At 60.4% G+C, this 17586-nt stretch overlaps 3 protein-coding genes across 5 annotated transcripts in view; 2 read left to right on the top strand and 1 right to left on the bottom strand.

Annotated features, from left to right (window-relative positions):
• Window positions 1-1485: 1485 nt before the first annotated feature.
• On the top strand, window positions 1486-10154 carry SLC12A3 (solute carrier family 12 member 3). 2 transcript variants are annotated; one of them, XM_075765148.1, is made up of 26 exons: window positions 1487-1842; window positions 2071-2205; window positions 2407-2482; window positions 2633-2728; window positions 2906-3045; window positions 3227-3337; window positions 3527-3638; window positions 3893-4023; window positions 4280-4364; window positions 4741-4895; window positions 5206-5313; window positions 5591-5714; window positions 5813-5914; window positions 6009-6164; window positions 6242-6341; window positions 6751-6862; window positions 7427-7567; window positions 7726-7832; window positions 7979-8061; window positions 8240-8311; window positions 8501-8602; window positions 8789-8900; window positions 9193-9279; window positions 9369-9504; window positions 9608-9675; window positions 9983-10154. In XM_075765148.1, exons 1-26 carry the CDS (start codon window positions 1543-1545, stop codon window positions 10122-10124), a joined length of 3093 nt encoding a protein of 1030 aa, XP_075621263.1. In that variant the 5' UTR covers window positions 1487-1542; the 3' UTR covers window positions 10125-10154. The 2 variants fall into 2 exon arrangements, with proteins under 2 accessions (XP_075621264.1, XP_075621263.1); XM_075765149.1 differs by lacking the exon at window positions 8240-8311 and having other exon boundaries at window positions 1486-1842.
• Window positions 10155-10745: 591 nt separating this feature from the next.
• TMEM170A (transmembrane protein 170A) lies at window positions 10746-15066 on the bottom strand. Of its 2 annotated transcripts, none has more exons than XM_075765198.1 (3): window positions 14896-15066; window positions 14614-14784; window positions 10746-13980 (listed from the first exon to the last, which is right to left on the bottom strand). In XM_075765198.1, the coding sequence occupies exons 1-3, from the start codon at window positions 15011-15013 to the stop codon at window positions 13850-13852; spliced, it is 420 nt and encodes a 139-aa protein (XP_075621313.1). In that variant the 5' UTR covers window positions 15014-15066; the 3' UTR covers window positions 10746-13849. The 2 variants fall into 2 exon arrangements, with proteins under 2 accessions (XP_075621313.1, XP_075621314.1); XM_075765199.1 differs by having other exon boundaries at window positions 14609-14784; window positions 14896-15048.
• Window positions 15067-15380: 314 nt separating this feature from the next.
• CFDP1 (craniofacial development protein 1) overlaps window positions 15381-17586 on the top strand; it is a 65350-nt gene continuing 63144 nt past the window's right edge. Inside the window, exons 1-3 of the mRNA XM_075765197.1 lie at window positions 15381-15533; window positions 15615-15720; window positions 16352-16580. Coding sequence (XP_075621312.1) covers window positions 15479-15533; window positions 15615-15720; window positions 16352-16580 — 390 coding nt within the window. The 5' untranslated portion in view covers window positions 15381-15478. The remainder of the gene's footprint in view (window positions 15534-15614; window positions 15721-16351; window positions 16581-17586) is intronic.

Here is a 17586-nt window from a genome sequence, read left to right as displayed (position 1 = left end):
CAGGCCGACGACAAGCGCATCCTACTATCCGGCTATTTCACTACACCAGGGTTGCATCATACCACTCGCTTCGCTCTTCGCCCGGCATCTGGAGTCCTCCTGGCTCTCCCCCCGGACCGTCTTTGACCGCGCTGTGTTTGAGAGAGACCCCGTGATTTGTGCAGCTTTGGGCAAATCAGCATTTTCGATGGAATTAATGAGGTTCTAAAATAAAGCCATTTCTGCTGGGCACAAGTCTGCTGGTGCGTGGTGTTGGGTGGGGGAGCTGGACTGAGGCTTGTTCCCGGTCCCCGTCTCCGTGTTGGCGCGGCCGGGCGCGGGGAACGGCAGCGGCACCGTGACGCCCGGGCGTTACCGGGGCTGAGCCGTGCGGGCAGGCGAGCGCTGCAGGCAGGGCTGCCTGTCCTCAGCTTCCCGGGGGCGCGCCGGCCCGCGTGGGGCTTATGCAATTGCGGACGGCGTCCGCTCGTGCACAAACAATACGAGGGGGTTGAAGCGAGTCCTCAAAAAGCGGGTTACAATGGGTGCGTGAACGCAAAAGACAGCCGGAGGCAGCAGGGCAGGCAGCCCCGATTTTCCATTAACTTGCAAAGCCACCCGGGGCTGAAATTCAACTGGGCTGCCCTCAAACTTTATTGCTGTCTTTGCCGATCTTATCGGTAACCGCTCTGAAGGCGCATGTGACGCCGGGCTGCAGAGGTATAAAGACGCCCGTCCCTCCCCCTGTCCTCGCCCGCCGGTGGCTGTGTGGCCTCCGCTCCCGTTCTGTGTGATGTGGGGAAGGGTTTAAGCGGTTTCTGAACCCGGGGATGGGATGGGGGGATGTTTGGAACCCCGGGCGCTCAGTGGTTCCCCTGGGGAGGGCAAGGGGGCTGTGGGACCGCAGGCATCGCTGCTGCCCGGCACCAGAGAGCTGTCACCGCTCCGTGTCCCCCGGCCTCTCCAGCCCCTCGGCGTCAGATCCCGGGTAGGGGTGTCCCTCCCGTCCCTCGCTGTCGCGCTCCCCCCTTTCCCCTGGTTTCACCATGAGAAAAAGGGGCCGTTTCCCTCCCTGCATCCGGCGCAGGTCAGCGCTGCAGGCAGCGACTCGGAGGCCAACCGAGATGATTTACGGGATCTGCCAGGTCTGGGGCAGTATCCCAGGGAAGGGTGAACGCGTGTGGGAGTCTGTTGCCATTTTCCACAATAAATCCCAGTGGGAACTGAATGTTCCCGAGTCGGGGCCAGAGGCAAACTCAGCTCCGCGTTTCTCTGCTGATCTGTCCTTGGGGCTTAATCTCAAATCCCTTATCGCCACCCACATCGAACGCTGGAGTCAGCGATACCAATTACAGCGGTTTTGATATCCCTTCCAGCTATTTTTTTCCCCCTGACCAGCTCGGGGTGGTTCGAGCCAATTCTTTCCCCCCCCCCCCATTAGCAACGGTGGTGGGTGGGTGCCGGTTGCCTCGCGCCGGTTTTGCCGGGTATAAAGCCGGCGAGCCCCTCTCCGCCCCATCCCTCGCCCGGCAGGTGCCGCCAGCGGGGACCTGGGCAGGGGTGATGGCCGAGCTGCCCGTCCCGGAGCTGCCTGCCACCCTGTCCCGCTGCAGCGGCCGCTTCACCATCAGCACCCTCCTGGGCGCGGAGGAGGGCGGCCGGGGTCCCTACGCGCCCACCGAGGGGACCGGCTGCGACAGCGCCCAGCCCACCCACCTCTCCGGCAGCACCCTCTGCACCAGGACCTTCGGCTACAACACGGTGGACGTCGTGCCTGCGTACGAGCACTACGCCAACAGCAAGGGGGTGGGCGATGCCGGGAAGGGGAGGCCCTCGCTGGCGGACCTGCACTCCATCCTCAAGGTAAGGTGGGGTTCGGCGGCATCGCCGGCATCCCCTGTGCTGCGTCCGTGGCGTCTCCCGTGCCTCGATGCCGTGCCGATGCGTGCATCCTGGGAATGATCCCAGGGAGAAGCCGGAGGGATAATCCAGCTGTTTCCAGCTGTGCGCTCAGCCAGAGCTCACACTCCGGGGACGGCTGGCTGCCTTCAGCCCTGCCCGTCCTCACCTGCCTCCCCCTTGTCCCCGCAGCCCGACCCGGGCCGCCTCTGCGCAGCGGTGTCCGACCCGCAGCGGAGCAATGGCCTGCCGGAGGAGGCGGCAGGGGAGCCGGGCAGAGCCCCCACACCAGAGCCCGTCCGCTTCGGGTGGGTGAAGGGCGTGATGGTGAGTGCGAGTCGTCCCACGGGGACCATCCTCCTGCCCTCCCACCCCCCGCGATCGTGTTATTTCCCAATAAATACGTATTTTTCACACGCGTCTGTGCTCTGAATACCCGGTTGGTTTTAGCTCGGAGGAGCCGGCGCAGCCCCGGCCATCCCCGGGTGCCTGCACGCTGACGGCCAGTCCCCCTCTCTGTCCCCCCAGATTCGCTGCATGCTGAACATCTGGGGAGTCATCCTCTACCTGCGCTTGCCCTGGATCACCGCCCAGGCGGGAATCGGTGGGTGCCACGGCACGTGGCGGGCAGGGCGACGGCACCGGGTCCGCTGAGGCCCGAAACACCCGGGGAGGGGGTGGGAACGCTGGCAGCATCGAGCGTGGGGTGATGCGGGGGGGGATGCAGGAGCGAAGCGGTGCCCTCTCCCCGCAGCCCTGACGTGGCTCATCATCCTCATGTCCGTGACGGTGACCACCATCACCGGCTTGTCCATCTCCGCCATATCCACCAACGGCAAAGTCAAGTCAGGTAGGGTGTTCCCTCCCTCCAGCACCGCCTCTGGCCACCCCGGCGTGGGGGGGGGGGGGTGTCTCCTGCACCCTGGGGCTGCCCTGTGGATGTGAATTCCTGGTGTGGGGTCCAGGGGGGGCCGCAAAAACACGTGGGGGAGGCAGCTGATGCCACGGGGTGCTCCTGCCGCCTCAGGGGGCACCTACTTCCTCATCTCGCGGAGCCTGGGGCCCGAGCTGGGCGGCTCCATCGGACTCATCTTTGCCTTCGCGAACGCGGTGGCTGTGGCCATGCACACCGTGGGCTTCGCCGAAACTGTCCGGGACCTGCTGCAGGTAAGAAATCAGCCCTGCGCGTCCTCTGGGTCCCATCCCCACCTCCTCCGTCAATTATCAATAATCGTGGTAACGTCGGACCACCGATAATCAACCTCCGGCCGCTAAAACCGGTGGCAATCCCGGTGTTTGGGTAGGGGAGAGGGTTATTTCCCCGGTGTGGACGGTTCCCCCTCCCCAGGAGCACAACTCCCTCATCGTGGACCCCACCAACGACATCCGCATCATTGGGGTCGTCACCGTGACGGTGCTGCTGGGCATCTCCCTGGCCGGCATGGAGTGGGAGGCCAAGGTAACGCTGCTTCTTCCACTCGCCTTAGCCCCTCGGGCTGGTCAGAGCCGTCCCCGCTGCCCACCGGGACCCGAGGAGTGGAGGATGCCCGTAGCTCCCCAAAACCAGGCGAGGGTTTCTCCTATCGCATTCTTTGCCCTCTCGGTGCCCAAACCCCGACCCCTCAGCTGGCTCTTTCTGGTCTGGCAGGCGCAGATACTGTTTTTCCTGGTCATCTTGGTTTCCTTCATAAATTACCTGGTGGGGACGGTGATCCCGGCCACCGCCGAGAAGCAAGCGAAGGGCTTCTTCAGCTACCGAGGTGGGTCTGCCACGGGTTGGGGTTACGCTCAGCAGGTCCAAGCGCATCACTGGAGCCCGGCTCTTTGCTGCTGTTGGGGGAGAAGTTTGCGGTGGGAAGGTGCTCCTCGCTGAGAGATGTCCTTACCTGCGTGGTGTCTTCCTCGCCTGGGTTACCTGCCGTCAGCGGCGTGCCTCCGCCCGGCACGGAGATGCTTCAGCCAGGAGAAAGGCGGCTGTGAGGCCCCAAATGCTTCTCCTCTGCTTCCTCCCCAGCCGACATCTTTGCCCAGAACTTCGTGCCCAGCTGGCGCGGACCCGAGGGTTCCTTCTTCGGCTTGTTTTCCATTTTCTTCCCGTCAGCAACCGGCATCCTGGCTGGGGCCAACATTTCGGGTGACCTGAAGGTGGGTTTTGGGCGTTGCTGCCTGAGCCGGCGTTTCTCAGGGCTCAAGCCCCATTTTTCCCCAGGGCTTTGGTTTTGGTCCAACTTTTACACCTTATTTGATTTCTTCTGGAAACTTTGGGGAAGGCTCAGCCAGAAGACTCTCTGTGGCTTTGCGATGATTTATAATTCCTCTGTATAGCAGCTGCCATTAAAATGCCATTTTAGCCGTGCTCCTGGAAAGCTGTCTTACATCTTTCTGCGACTCCCTTGGACAGGATCCTGCCGTGGCCATCCCCAAGGGCACCTTGATGGCCATCTTCTGGACCACCATGTCCTACCTGGTGCTTTCTGCTACCATCGGTAAGCAAAACATGCTTGGGTGGGCTGGGTGGGACCCCCCCACAAAAAAGGCAGCCTAGGAGGAAGCAGGGTGGGAACCGGGATCGAGCCGCAGATGCTGGTGCCGATACCCCGGAGTGAGTGCCGCAGGTGCCAGCTCTCATCCCCGCCCCCCGCGGGGGGCAAAGTCCTCCTGGGTGGGCAGCGCGGCTCGCGGCATTGCTCATGGCCGTCGTGCGGTGGGGCAGCCCCGTGGCAGGGACCTGGGAGGATGTCACAGGCAACGGGGACGTGAGGTTGGGTCGCGTGAAGCCACGGAGGGATGCCGGCCCCGCTCCAGCCCTGCCGGGATGGCACGGTGCGGGAGGTGAGCGGGCGCTATGTGTGTCCCCCCCAGGCTCCTGCGTGGTCCGGGATGCCTCGGGCAGCCTGAACGACAGCGTGGCGGTGGGCTCGCCGGGCTGCGAGGGACTGGCCTGCAGCTTCGGCTGGAACTTCACCGCCTGCGCCCAGCGGCAGAGCTGCCGATACGGGCTCAGCAATTACTACCAGGTGCTGCTCAGCGCCATCGCCTGCCCCGGCCCCGGCTCCTGGCCGGGTTCCTGCTGCAAGGGGTGGGTGGGTTCCAGGCGCAGCCCCGTGCCCGGCAGCCCCCCAGCATAACGGGGACGCGCCAGGGAGCGTGTTTTCCGCGGGCTTTTGGACACGGCTGGGCTTTGCCACCTGGATTATGTTGATGGAAAATGGGGGGGAGTGCTGAGGGCAGCAGGATGGGGCCCTGGGGCTGGAAATCCCTTAGGGTCGGGGCAAAGGCTGATGCACTGGGGGTGCCAGGGGTCCTGACCGCCTGGTTTTGGGGCAGAGCATGAGCATGGTGTCTGGATTCGGCCCCCTCATCACGGCAGGGATCTTTGGTGCTACCCTCTCCTCGGCACTGGCCTGCCTCGTCTCAGCCCCCAAAGTCTTCCAGGTAAGGGGGTGGCACGTCCGTGTCCTCCAGCTCCCGTCCCCGAGCCTGGCAGCAGGAGCAGACGATGCTCCTGGGCACGTGCTCAGTGCCGCGGGGCGTTGTGGCCGTGAGCAGCCCCGGGGCGAGGAGGATGCCGCTGTCAGCGAAGGCGCGAGGCCAGTTCGGCTCTTGCTCTTACGGGTGCAAAAGCTTCCATGGCGCTGCCGTCCCCCATCCCTGGCGCTGCCGTCCCACGTCCCAGCGCTGCCCGCCGTCCCCAACGCGTCTCTCCCCGCAGTGTCTCTGCAGGGACCAGCTCTACCCTCTCATAGGCTTCTTCGGGAAGGGCTACGGGAGGAACAGCGAGCCCATCCGCGGCTACATGCTCACCTACGTCATCGCCGTCGGCTTCATTCTCATCGGTAGGTGCTTGCCGCCCTGGCACCCTCCCGACGCCTGTCACCAGCCGGGCGGCTCGGTCCCCGCCGCCGATGGCTCGCTCTCCTCCTCTTCCTTGCAGCCGAGCTCAACGCCATCGCCCCCATCATCTCCAACTTCTTCCTCTGCTCCTATGCCCTCATCAACTTCAGCTGCTTCCACGCCTCCATCACCAACTCCCCAGGTGGGCTGCACCATGCCGTGCCGCGCCGTGCGGTGGGCGGCTTCCCGTCCGGCTCCCCATCCCGGCAGCGGCCGCTGTGTGTGTTTGCGTGCAGGCTGGCGACCCTCCTTTCGGTATTACAGCAAGTGGGCTGCGCTCTTCGGGGCCGCCGTCTCGGTGGTGATCATGTTCCTGCTGACCTGGTGGGCGGCCCTCATCGCCTTTGGCATCGTCATCTTCCTCCTGGGATACGTCCTCTACAAAAAGCCGGGTGCGTGGTGGTGACTCGGCATCGGCGATGCCCCGGGAGGCGTCTGGCCCCGTTGCTAATCCATCTTCCCCACGTAGATGTCAACTGGGGCTCCTCCATGCAAGCCAGCTCGTACAACATGGCCCTCAACTACTCAGTGGGGCTGAGCGAAGTGGACGAGCACATCAAAAACTACAGGCAAGGGCGGCTCGGCGCAGTGCCGGGCACGGAGGGAGTGGGGATGCAGAGCCGGCCACCACCGCTGGCAGACATGGGATGGCTTCATGCCCACGGCCACATCCTCACCACCATCCTTGCGGCAAAACGTGGCTGACTCAAAAAATCCCACATCTTTGCCGTGTGGGCAGAGGTGGAAAGCAGGGCAAACCTTGCCTTCTCCGTACCAGGCAGACACAGACACATCGGTCTCCTCTAAGAAGACCAAAGAGCGAGGCTGTACGCTCAGCCACATGGTATCATCCCATCGTAAAGCTGCTCCCTGCAGCTGCCGCTGGTCGGGCACAGGAGAAGGGACGCGGCTCCTTCTGGATAAGCTCGGTGCCTCCGAAGTACCAGCCCGTGCCCCCTTTTCTCTCCCTGCCTGCAGACCGCAGTGCCTGGTGCTGACCGGCCCTCCCAATTTCCGCCCGGCCCTGGTGGACTTTGTGGGGACGTTCACCAAGAACCTCAGCCTGATGCTCTGCGGCAACGTCCTGATCGTGAGTCACCTGCAAAAGCCGGTTGGTTCCTTGTCCTGGGGGCTGCGGCCGCCTGTGGGCGGTGGGCTGGGAAATCCAGACGTGCCCTGGTGGGCTCACGGGGTGGGGACTGAAACGTGCACGTTTACGTGCCGCCGGATGATGAAACGGAAGGACGAGTTTTGGCTGGAAGCCTCTCTGGCTCGTTAGGCAATATTGACGAAGTGCCCCTGTGTGCTAACGGCTTTCCCTTGCTAATTAATTGCCAAAGCAAAGATGCGGTAGAATGAGGTGGTTGCTCGGAGGACAAGGGTGGTCCTGCAGACCCGAAACCTCCAGAGCAACTGGGGACGTGAGAAGCAACCAGCTCATCTGTAGCTGGGGGATTGCTGGCATCGTGGGGGTTGGCTGTTGGCTCCCAGAATTTGCTGGTTTTCTCAGTGTGCAACCTCCCACGCGTGCGGTGGTTACAGCTGGGTCTTGCTGGGAGCTGGAGCTCCTCGGTGGTAAGACCAGCAGCTGGAAGGGGCTGCCTGCGCCTGGGCACTGATGTGGTGACCGTGCCCCTTCCCCTGCTCCCCCCAGGGACCGCGGAAGCAGAAGATGCCGGAGTCCCGGCTGACGGCGGACGGCCACACCAAGTGGCTTATGAAGAGGAAGATCAAGGCTTTCTACACAGATGTGGTGGCAGAGGATCTGAGAAGCGGCGTCCAAATGCTCATCCAGGTAGAACCACCCTCAGCCATTGACTGTCGTGGTCCCTCCTCTTCCACCCCTGCTCAGGGGGCTCTGACCGTCCTCCCGACCCCTGGGCACCCCCTTTGCATCGCTCCTCGCGTCCGTCTGTCTCTGCAGAGGGGTCTCATGGGGACATCTATCTGTAGGCTGCCGGCCTCGGGAAGATGAGACCCAACATCCTGGCACTGGGCTACAAGAGGAACTGGCGGACAGCGTCCCCGCAGAGCCTGGAGGACTACGTGGGCATCCTGCAGTACGGCCACGCCGGCTCCTCCGCTCCCCGGGGACGCCGGCACCCGGCGGTGGCCCCGCGGTTGGGTGCGGGGACGCTGTGGCTGTGTGCGCAGTGTCTGGACACGAGCTGACCACCGTTAACTGCCTTCTCCTCCCTCCTTCCAGCGATGCCTTTGATTTCAAGTACGGCGTGTGCTTAATGAGAATGAAGGAAGGGCTGAACGTTTCCCGAGTGATGCAGGCTCACGGTAAGCGGTTTGAGGCAGCCGGGGATGCTCCGAGATGTGCCAGAGCTGTAGGACATGCCAGGCCGGCACCATGTCCCCAGGCAAAGATCACAGTCCTGGTGGGACACCGCTCCTGGGCTGGGACTGCAGGGGATGGGGACAGCGGGGTGCTGCCCCTGCTCTTCTCCTCCCTCCCCAGTTAACCCCACGTTCGAGGCAGCGGAGCACCCCGAGGAGAACGGCACCGGTGGTAGAGCGGCCCTGGGCACAGGTGGGTCCTGGCTCGGAGCTGCCCGGAGCACCCCAGGCTCCAAGGATTATTTTTGGGGAGCCAGGTTTGCAGGCAGGGGTGTGGGTTTCGAGCGGTGACAGGGAGCAGGGCTGGGGCCAGGAGGAAGCGGCACCTTTCCCGTGGCCAGCGCTGCCCCTCACCGACACCGGGATCCTCTTGCCCCGGCAGCGGACCCCGCCACCTTGGCCAGCGAGCAGCAGGCGAGCACCATCTTCCAGAGCGAGCAGGGCAAGAAGACCATCGACATTTACTGGCTCTTCGACGACGGAGGTAACCTTCACCTCTGGCTGCTGCGGCTCTTTGGCGTCTGTCTGTCCGGCTAACGCGCCTCCACCGCGGTGCTCGGGAGGCCTCGGTCCTCGCCGAATGGTACCCGGGCATCCCTGGCGTCAAGAAAGCGCTGGCGAGCCCGCGAGTCGCCGCCGCCACGTGTCCCATGGGGTGTTTCGGGGGCAGGTCTCACGCTGCTCATCCCCTACCTCCTGGGGCGCAAGAAGCGGTGGGGAAAGTGCAAAATCCGGGTGTTCGTCGGCGGGCAGATCAACAGGATGGACGAGGAGAGGAAGGCGTAAGTGGTGGCAGCCGCTCGCACCCCGCAGCCCCTCTTAGCCACACGGCCACCGCCGCTGTCCCCGTGGGGTGGGCAGGAGCCGAGCCCCCCGGGCTTTGCCATAACGGGGTCTGTGGGCTTCGACCTGGCTGCTGCGCCTTGCTCCTCTTGAAAAATCCATGTGATTGCGGGGCGGGGAGAACCCGAGCGCCAGCCGAGGCCACGGCAGGGCTTTCTGCCGGGACGGGTCCCTGCTGGAGCCGCCGTGCCCCGCTCATTTTTGGAAACCGCGTGCTTTTCCCTCCGGCAGGATTGTCTCTCTGCTGAGCAAGTTCCGCCTCGGCTTCCACGAGGTCCACATCCTCCCCGACATCAACCAGAAACCCCGGCCGGAGCAGTAACCGTCCCCCTCCCCTCCTCCCTCCCTCCCAGCACCCCCAAACCCACCCGGACCCCCTTCCCCGGCACCGTCTGCTTGCCTTGCAGTGCCAAGAGGTTCGACGACCTGATCGCTCCCTTCAGGCTGAACGACGGCTTCAAAGACGAGGCCACGGTGAACGAGATGAGGCGGGGCTGTCCCTGGAAGATTTCTGACGAGGAAGTCGATAAAAACAGAGCCAAGGTAACACCGGGGGGCTCCCGCAAAGGGTCTCCTGCTTTTGAGACAAAATTTAGTCTTTTTGGAAACAATTATTGTGTGTTTTTCAACCCTCTTTGCTCCGCAGTCGCTCCGACAAGTGAGGCTGAACGAGATTTTGCTGGATTACTCGCGGGACGCGGCGCTCGTAGCCATGTAGGTGCCAGCAACGCCCTCGCGCCCGTTTCTTGCCCCACGGAAACGGTCCCTCCGGATGCTCACCCCCCTCCCCGCACGGGGAGATCCTGGGCGGACACCCCGACGGGACGGCGCAGCACCGCGGGGAAAAGCCCTTGGAGGGCACTGAGGGGTCCGGCCCAGGTCCCACTGCGGGGTTGGGGGAGGATGTGGCGTTGCCCCTTTTTAGAGAAATAACCTGTAAATTAGCACCGGACTGAGAGAGGGGCTCGGCGGGGCGGTGGAGGGGGCTGCGGCTCACCCGGCCCCCCCGCTGCCGCCGCAGCACGCTGCCCATCGGCAGGAAGGGGCGCTGCCCCAGCTCCCTCTACATGGCCTGGCTCGAGACCCTCTCGCAGGACCTGAGACCCCCCGTCATCCTCACCCGCGGAAACCAGGAGAACGTGCTGACCTTTTACTGCCAATAAAATCCCTGCCAACTCGGGGTGTGAATTTTTCAGGTCGGTTTCGATCTCAGAGCGGACTCGCCCGGGGGTCTGGGGGGGGTGTAGCGAAGGTGTGTGGTCACCAGCCCTCGGGAAACGCCCGCCACGTTTTTGCTTGTTTTCCTGATCTCAAACTTTGTAGGTTGTATATCGATATAAAATAACGCAGGCTCCGTAGCGCAGGTGATGCTCCAGCCCTGGGTTTAACCGGAGCCGTGCGGGTGAGGGTCTCATCCCGAGAGCAGCAAGGGGACAGTGGGACCCGCACGCCTGCTCCCCCAGGAAAGCCCGAGCCCCAGGGTGACGGCAGGGGGTCAGCAACGAGCCCGGGAGCTACGGGGACCCCCGGCACAGGGACAGGGACTCCTGGCCTCCAACCAGGCCGAGCTCATCCCCAGCAGCGAGGTGTCACCTCAGGCTGCAGGCACGCATCCAGCTCCTGATGGAGACAAAATTAACCACCAGGACCAGGACGTTTCCCGGTGCAGATGGCCCCGGGGAGGAGAAACCGGCCCCGTGCGAGGCAGGAGCAAGGCTCGTTTCCAAACGCACAACCCAGGCCCCCTTGTCACCCTGCAAGAGAAACGCACAACTCCGTTCACCTCGATCTTTACAGAATTTACTGATAATCACCACTAGGATTAGAAGTGTCAGTAGAAAAATAAAATTTACCGAGTTTTCTATCATACAAACATTTGTTCACGACAGCTGCGGTCGTTAGCAAGATGGGAAGTCGGGCGGTACCTAAATCAGACCAGCACAGAGGAGGTTCGCACACAGAAAGCAGGGCCACGAGTCTCGGCTCGAGCAGTGATGTTTCTCCGGGGCAGGAGACTTCTCTGCGAGGTGTTTCCTTGCCCGACGCTCCTGGCTGGGTTCCCTGGCCAGGGATTCACAGCACTGCCCGGCCCGGGACACATCGGCATTGACATTTTTGCAAGGTCTTTGCAGTTTTTGGCAAGTTTGAGTGAGCGAAGTCTACCAACACCCGCTGGAAACGGAAGGAATTCCTCCGCTCGCTTCTGGATAAGGAACACAAAGGGAAGACCGAACCAACGTGATGAAAGGGGAGAAAACTACCAGGATCTGGTGCATCAGCTCAAAACTAGTCCCCCTTCCTATTTGGGCCTGGGTTTACTGGAGAGGGAGGTCGGGAAGGCAGCCAAGGGAGCCGAGGATGCTCTGAGGCGAAGAGCCTTCCCCCAGCACTAATACCTGCCAAGACAAGCCAGCAGCTGACTGTTCTCCTTTTATGCAAGAATTCCCTGAAAATTTCAGGGTGCCTGGGCTCAGAGAGGTGCCACCGGCTCCAACCACTCAACTTCCAAACAGTGGCCAAACTGCCAACTCTTCAAGTAAAGCAGATCCCCCCCCCCCACTCAGAACAGACTTGGGTAGAAAACAGGAAGTTCTCGGTTTACGCAGCACCGAGTAATTTTATCAAGCAAGGTTTTGGGTTCTTTTCCTTTTTTTCTGAGCTTTTAACATGCATGCCTCGGCCGCTTTACTGCATAGGAAGCGTCCTCGTGCCACGGCACACTGATGACTGGTTAGTCCTTGCTACTGAGGGATGCCAGGCACCGGGGCGGGGGGAAAGGGGAGCGCGGCGGGTGCTCAGGACGCTGGTCTCTAGCGTCACCTGAAAGGCAAAGCCAGACCTGCCCAGTCTAAGTCCCTTGAGGGACGTTTAATCCATCCAGGAAAATGCAGGGTAATTCACGTGAATGAAACCAGGCAGACCGGACACGCACTGCGGATGCAGTCATTTGAAATAAGAAGTGGGAAGGGGGAAAGACATCTAGAGAGATGGGTATTCCTGCAGAAGCAACAAGGGCAGGAAAGGCCGAACCTTCCCCCGGGGGATGCAGCGGTAGGAAGACCGGCTCTCTACAAGCAGCACAGCACACGGGGCGCTCCAAAGATCCAGGGTTTAGTATATGTTACACCGCTTGGACCTCATCCATCTAAGGAGAAGGATTCACATTAAAGTCTTTCCTAAAACGCCCAGCTTTATTCCCTGAATTAACATGGGCTAAAATTTAGAGTGATCTCAGTAAGTAGCTCCTGAAAAACACCTCTCTCCATCAGCTGTCAACAGGCTGCTCCGGAGAACTTAGTACACAGAGAGAAATTCTTTTTCATGATAAACACAGGGCCCTGTTGAGGGTTGTTTTAGCACAGAGGAGACGGGGTTCATAGAAGATAATTGGCCTTATGAAATGCTGCAGGTAAAAAAAGGCGAGCTGGTTTGGAAACCAGAGGAGTTCAGCAAAAACACAGACAGGATGGGTGTCCTGGGAGGCTGGAGACCGACGGCGCCTTCCCTCGGCAGCCCACACGCCTGTCAGCTGGCGATAAACAAGGAGCACAGCAAAGCCACAGGGCTGGCTACGCTGCCCGGGCACAGCCTTGGGATTTAACCTCAGGTGCCCCAAGGACCCCAGAAAAACAATCCCCCAGAAAGCAGCCAGCCAGCTACCCCAGAACCCCAGCCGTGTGGCATGCCTCCGACAAAACAGTGGATATGAGAGTTAAAAGTCACTTCAAACAAACTAAACCAATTCATGAGAGACCTTACCGCCTGCCGGTAAAGGTCGGTTTGGGGCTATGTTCACACAAGCTCGTCCCTGACGGACCCAGGCGTTGCCCGGGCTCTTCTGGGGACCCTTGCGGGCATCCCACCCGCCACGCTGCGGGCTGGACACCGAAAACGCCTCGCACTCCCCGTCTCCGTACCCAGGAAGCCCCAAGTCACGACAAGCCAGCAGAGCCGTGCAGTTCTCACCAGCGGAGTCACCGAAGCAACAGCGCGCTGGATTTTATATAAGCCGGTCGGCGATGTTTACATATCAGCGAAGACACCCAGTTCCGCCACACCAATGTAAACATGTTCAGCAAGTAAAAGGAGAATGGAGAAGTTTAAAAATACAAGTCTCCTTCAGAGCCCGAGAAGCAGCAGTGCGCGCTCACACACGCGCCCTGGGATTTCTAGCGGGGCTTTGCCTCTCGGGCAGAAGGTACACAGTGCCTGAGGAGCTTCACCATAATAAAATTCATAAAAAATAGCGATCTTTTTTACACCGGTCATTTCCCCTGCCGCAGCATTCATAGTCACAGCTCTTGGCCACAAATTTGCACTTTTATCCAACTAAAAAGATTTTTCCTTTTGCTGCTCCCAAATTCACCATGACCAAGACTTGGTATTAGAAAGTTGGGGCCAGGAAGAAAACAAATTAAGTCTGTCATTTAAAAAAAATTCACATTAAAAGAGCTTCAGGTTCACTGCAAACAAAGCAGCAAGAGGCCAAAGCGTTAAGTGAGCTCTGAAGACATCACATCACTCTGTCGTACTGTTTCTACCCCAGAACAGCCGGTGTCACGTTTTTGTTGCATCCTGTTGCTACAATTCATCACTGGTAAAAGGTAGGTGGGCCTCCTCCTCCGGAAGCACTTTTCTTATCCTCCAGGGAAATAAAGTTTCACTTGGCACTTAATGTTACCAAAAAGTAACAAAATTCACAATTTTTAGCTTAATTTCAAGCCACCCTGGAGGCAGGAGCAGGCCTTCACATAGCTTTTAACCAGTGGAGAAAGCACACGCCGAGGCAAGCCTTGGGTTTCTCATCCTTGTGATTTGCTTGAGACGGCGCAGGCAGCAGATCCTTCGCTCTTCCATTGATCCGTGATCTCCAGCGCCTGGGGAAGAGCTAGAGAGTGGCTAAAATGCGTAGAAACGAAACCACCACCACGCAGAATGTCTGACCCACTCCTAAAATGAGGGCTTCAAAGGGAATCATTTTTTTCCCCGCAGCTCTGTAAACTCCAGCAATGGCAGCACCTGCGAAGAGGGGAAAAAGCCAAAGCATGAATGCGAGACAGCCACAGTGAGATATACGCTGTTATACCATAGGGGCGAAGGGGGAAGTCTCAGAGGATCCAAGACTCGGGCAGAGAACAGGGGGCTCTGCAGGAGAGGGCCCTGAACCCCTGCGCACCAGCTGGCAGAAATGCCGGCTGGGTTTACTGTGACAAACCTCAGCCAGTGACCAACGCGTGCCGGTGGCAATGGGTAAATCAGTGGGGAAACTCCCCTCAGGCCTCCAGGCGGAGCAGAGGTTGGGGCGGTTTTGGACATACTCTCGTCACAAGATCCTCTACGCCACAGCCCGCAAGCTGCAAACGTCACCCGGTTCTAGGCAGAGACGCCAAACCTGTAAGGGTGTTTCTCCGAGCGCTGAGAAACCTGAACGCCCACCGGGCTCTGCACCTGACGGGCATGTTTGGTATCCCCGACAAAGGGCTCGATGGGTGGGGTGGGCTAACTCTTTCAGACATGAGGTGAGAGGGGAATATAACCAAAACATTAATCTCCTCTCTACCCCGGGGAATGCCACGGTTTGACACGCTCCCAAAGGCAACCTCTGATCGCTACAGAGCCACCCCGGTCGATATTTTCGAGCATCTACCGTACTTGTTAGGATGCCGGCGGTAATGGGTCCCACGATGCCCATCAGCAGGAGGCTCACAGACATGAACCTGCCGTACTTGTGATGCCTGAGCGTGAAGAGCGCTAGCAAAGCGGCCGGGACGTGGAAGGAGAGAGAGGACACCAGTGCCCAGAGGAAGACGCCATACCACATCTCTGTGGAGAGAAGGGCCGTGAGGCTGGCTCGGGGCCCGCTGGCCTCCAGCGAGGCCCGCGGAGGCAGCGGGAGGACCCCGCTCCGAGCAGGCCCCGCAGCAGGGAGGGTACCTGGGAAGGTGGAGAGCGGGCTGGAGTAGGTGGTGGTGCCGTTGCCCACGCGGGGCACCAGGCGGAGGCTGAGGATCTGCTGCAGGAGGCCCCCGCCGCCCGGCTCGCCGCCCTCCATCCCCTCACCGGCCCCGCCGCCATCCGCCGGCTCCTCTTCCGCCCGCCCCCCTTCCGCTCGTTCCAGCCAATGGGAAGCGTCGAAGGATGACGGGCAAGCCTCCCCACCAACCGTCGCCCGTCAGGGACCGTCCGGGCAGCCGGGCCCCGTCCCCACCCCCGCGCTGCCATGGGAACGGCTGTCGGCCGCAAAGAATGCTGGGAGCCCCCTCGCAACGGAAGCCCCTTGTCGGCGCAGGGGCGGGGCCATTGGCAGGGGCCCGAGGGGCGCTCTAGCCCGCTGGCTGTTCTCTCGTCGTTGCTTTCCCCCGTGCTCGGCGCCGCCTCGGAGGCGCAGCCACCGCCTAATCCGCTAGGAGGCGCCCCGGCACCGGCGGAGACGCTCTGGGCGGCGGCGGGTGCGCGCGAGGAGGAGGCGGAGGCGGCGGGAGTGAGGCGGCAGGGGCGGCGGGGCCGGGCCGGCACCATGTCGGGCTCGGAGGAGTACTCTTCGGCCGAGGACGAGGACTACGTGCCCTCAGGTGAGGGGGGGGGGGGGGAGCTGAGCCGGGGTGGCGGCGGCAGCCGGTAGCGGCCCCGGTGCTGATCGGCTGTGCTTGCAGGTGCGGAGTACAGCGAGGACGACGTGAGCGAGCTGGTGCGGGAGGAGGCGGCGGACAGCCCGCGGCCGCCCCGCGGCAGGAGGAGCCCCCGCCGCCCCGTCAGCAGGTACGGCCGCGGGCAGAGCCGCCCCCGGTTCCGCACGGACCGGTATCCCGGGTGAGGAATCCGCCTTTAGCTCTGCCCGGCCCGGCTGGCAGCCGCTTCCGCCGGTGCTCGTTCCGCCGGGCGCAGGGCTGAGAGGCCGAGAAATGCTTTTCCTCCATCGGGTGTAGTGTGAGGGCTGAGCTCCTCAGGCTTGAAAGAGACCGTGCCTGGAAACCCTGAAACCCGCCCCCGGAGCCGGTGCTTCCCCCTTTAATAAGCCTTTTTTTAAGTACAAACCGCTTTTCGGTGCCGCACATACACAGTTTATTTAAAATCGGTTCCTATCTTGCCCGAGTTCTTCCCTCGCGGTTCCTGTGCTATCCCAGAGTCCGTTCTGTACTTAGAGATCGCCGCACACGCGTGCCAGCCCGCTCCGGGGGCCTGCCTGCCTCAGCCTCGCCGTGCTTTCTGAACAGCATCCTCTCTTTTTAATTAAGTAGCTTCACCCCCAAAATTAGGGAAACCTCCCCAGTAGAATGTCTTAGCGAGAATGTGAAATGCCGTGTCGCTTCACCCATGCTTACGGTTCAGATTTGGAATGGTGTTGCAGCACCTCGGTATATACGTATATATATTTGGTTTCTGTTTCCAGGAAGAGGAAGAAAGGAGGCCTCCTGCTAGAGGCAGATGAGAAAGAGGAAGAAAAGGCTCAGCAGAATGAAGAGGAGGAGGAGGAGGAAGTGGATAACGTAGAGCAGGTGGAAAGAAACAGAGAAGAAGAAGAGAAAAAGAAAGAGGATGCTCTCTGGGCCAGTTTCCTTAGTGACGTGGGACAGAAACCCAAAGCGGTGGCTGCCACGCAAGTGACGCAAGCTAGGAAGGTAATGGGGGCCTGGCCCTTCACCCAGGGAGCGTGGGAAGGGCCTGAAGCTTTAGAGCGCACAGCGTCAGTTCTAGCTGGTACCAGATATCAGTCAGAGCTGGGAAAAGGCCGGGTTTACCCCTGCCCTATCTGTTCTGTAAGCCCAAACATGGGGCGAACTGTAAATTGGTGGTTTCCTTCCAACTGGGGAGGTCTGTGGTCTGGCGGTGCTGCTTTTGGAGCTGCTTATTAGCATCTCGGAGCATCCCACGGAGCCCTGTTGGCTTCTCTTCCCGCTCCTGGATTCTCCTTGTCACATAGGAGCAGCGCAATGAGCTTTGGTCTGAGCTGTGCTTGTGCTTTTCCTGATGCTCAAAAAAAGGGAGACCCTGTGTGTGTGAGTGGGGAAGCGGAAGAGACCTGTGCTGATATCTCTGTGCCTTGCCCTTCATCCTCTGGAAGATGCTGCATATTGGGATGGATGTTTGTAACAAGAACAAATCTAGCTTTCTCTGGTTTCCTTTATAAACCCCATTAACATGCTCTTGCTCTCTGCCTGCAGAGGTTTTCTGTAGAGAGAATTCTGTGTGTAATCAGCTATTTAAAAGAATTTGATACCTAATAAAACCAAATGCGCGCATTTGCCTTGCAAAGCCTTTCACATTGAAGGTGGTAGGAGAGTAGAAGCTACCAAAACTGATCCTCTGTTCCTAGAATTGTCTTTTTTTTTTTTTAGTGGTCAGCCAAAAAAGTATTTTGTAACAAAAGTCTGGACTCTTGAATCAGTGATGCCTGGCGAGTACAGTGTGTGAAGCTTCTTTCCACAACCGCTGGAAGGTTGCAGAACAAGTCTAGTTGTGTCATCTTTGCAACTTTTAGAAGAGGAGTCCTTCCATCTGAAACCTGCTTTTCTCCACCTCGGTCGTTAGTGGCTGGACAGCTGAAATGGTTACGGGGGTAGAAATAGAGAGAAGGAGAGAGGAAAAGTTCTCTTCTGAGCAATTCTACTTTTCTGGGCAGATTGC

The sequence above is a fragment of the Balearica regulorum genome, chromosome 13, assembly GCF_011004875.1.
Source record: "Balearica regulorum gibbericeps isolate bBalReg1 chromosome 13, bBalReg1.pri, whole genome shotgun sequence".
NCBI classification, from domain to species: Eukaryota; Metazoa; Chordata; class Aves; order Gruiformes; family Gruidae; genus Balearica; species Balearica regulorum.
The sequence above is the reverse complement of the archived record's forward strand: the minus strand, read 5'-3'. Positions and strand labels throughout refer to the sequence as shown.

Coding starts and splice junctions, on each gene's coding strand:
- TMEM170A (XM_075765198.1), bottom strand. CDS start 15,013: ATGGAGGGCGGCGAGCCGGGCGGCGGGGGCCTCCTGCAGCAGATCCTC. Junction 14,785..14,895: donor CCCGCTCTCCACCTTCCCAG/GTACCCTCCCTG, acceptor TTCTCTCCACAG/AGATGTGGTATGGCGTCTTC. Junction 13,981..14,613: donor TACCGCCGGCATCCTAACAA/GTACGGTAGATG, acceptor CCCTCTTCGCAG/GTGCTGCCATTGCTGGAGTT.
- SLC12A3 (XM_075765148.1), top strand. CDS start 1,543: ATGGCCGAGCTGCCCGTCCCGGAGCTGCCTGCCACCCTGTCCCGCTGC. Junction 2,729..2,905: donor CAACGGCAAAGTCAAGTCAG/GTAGGGTGTTCC, acceptor CTGCCGCCTCAG/GGGGCACCTACTTCCTCATC. Junction 5,314..5,590: donor CAGCCCCCAAAGTCTTCCAG/GTAAGGGGGTGG, acceptor CTCTCCCCGCAG/TGTCTCTGCAGGGACCAGCT.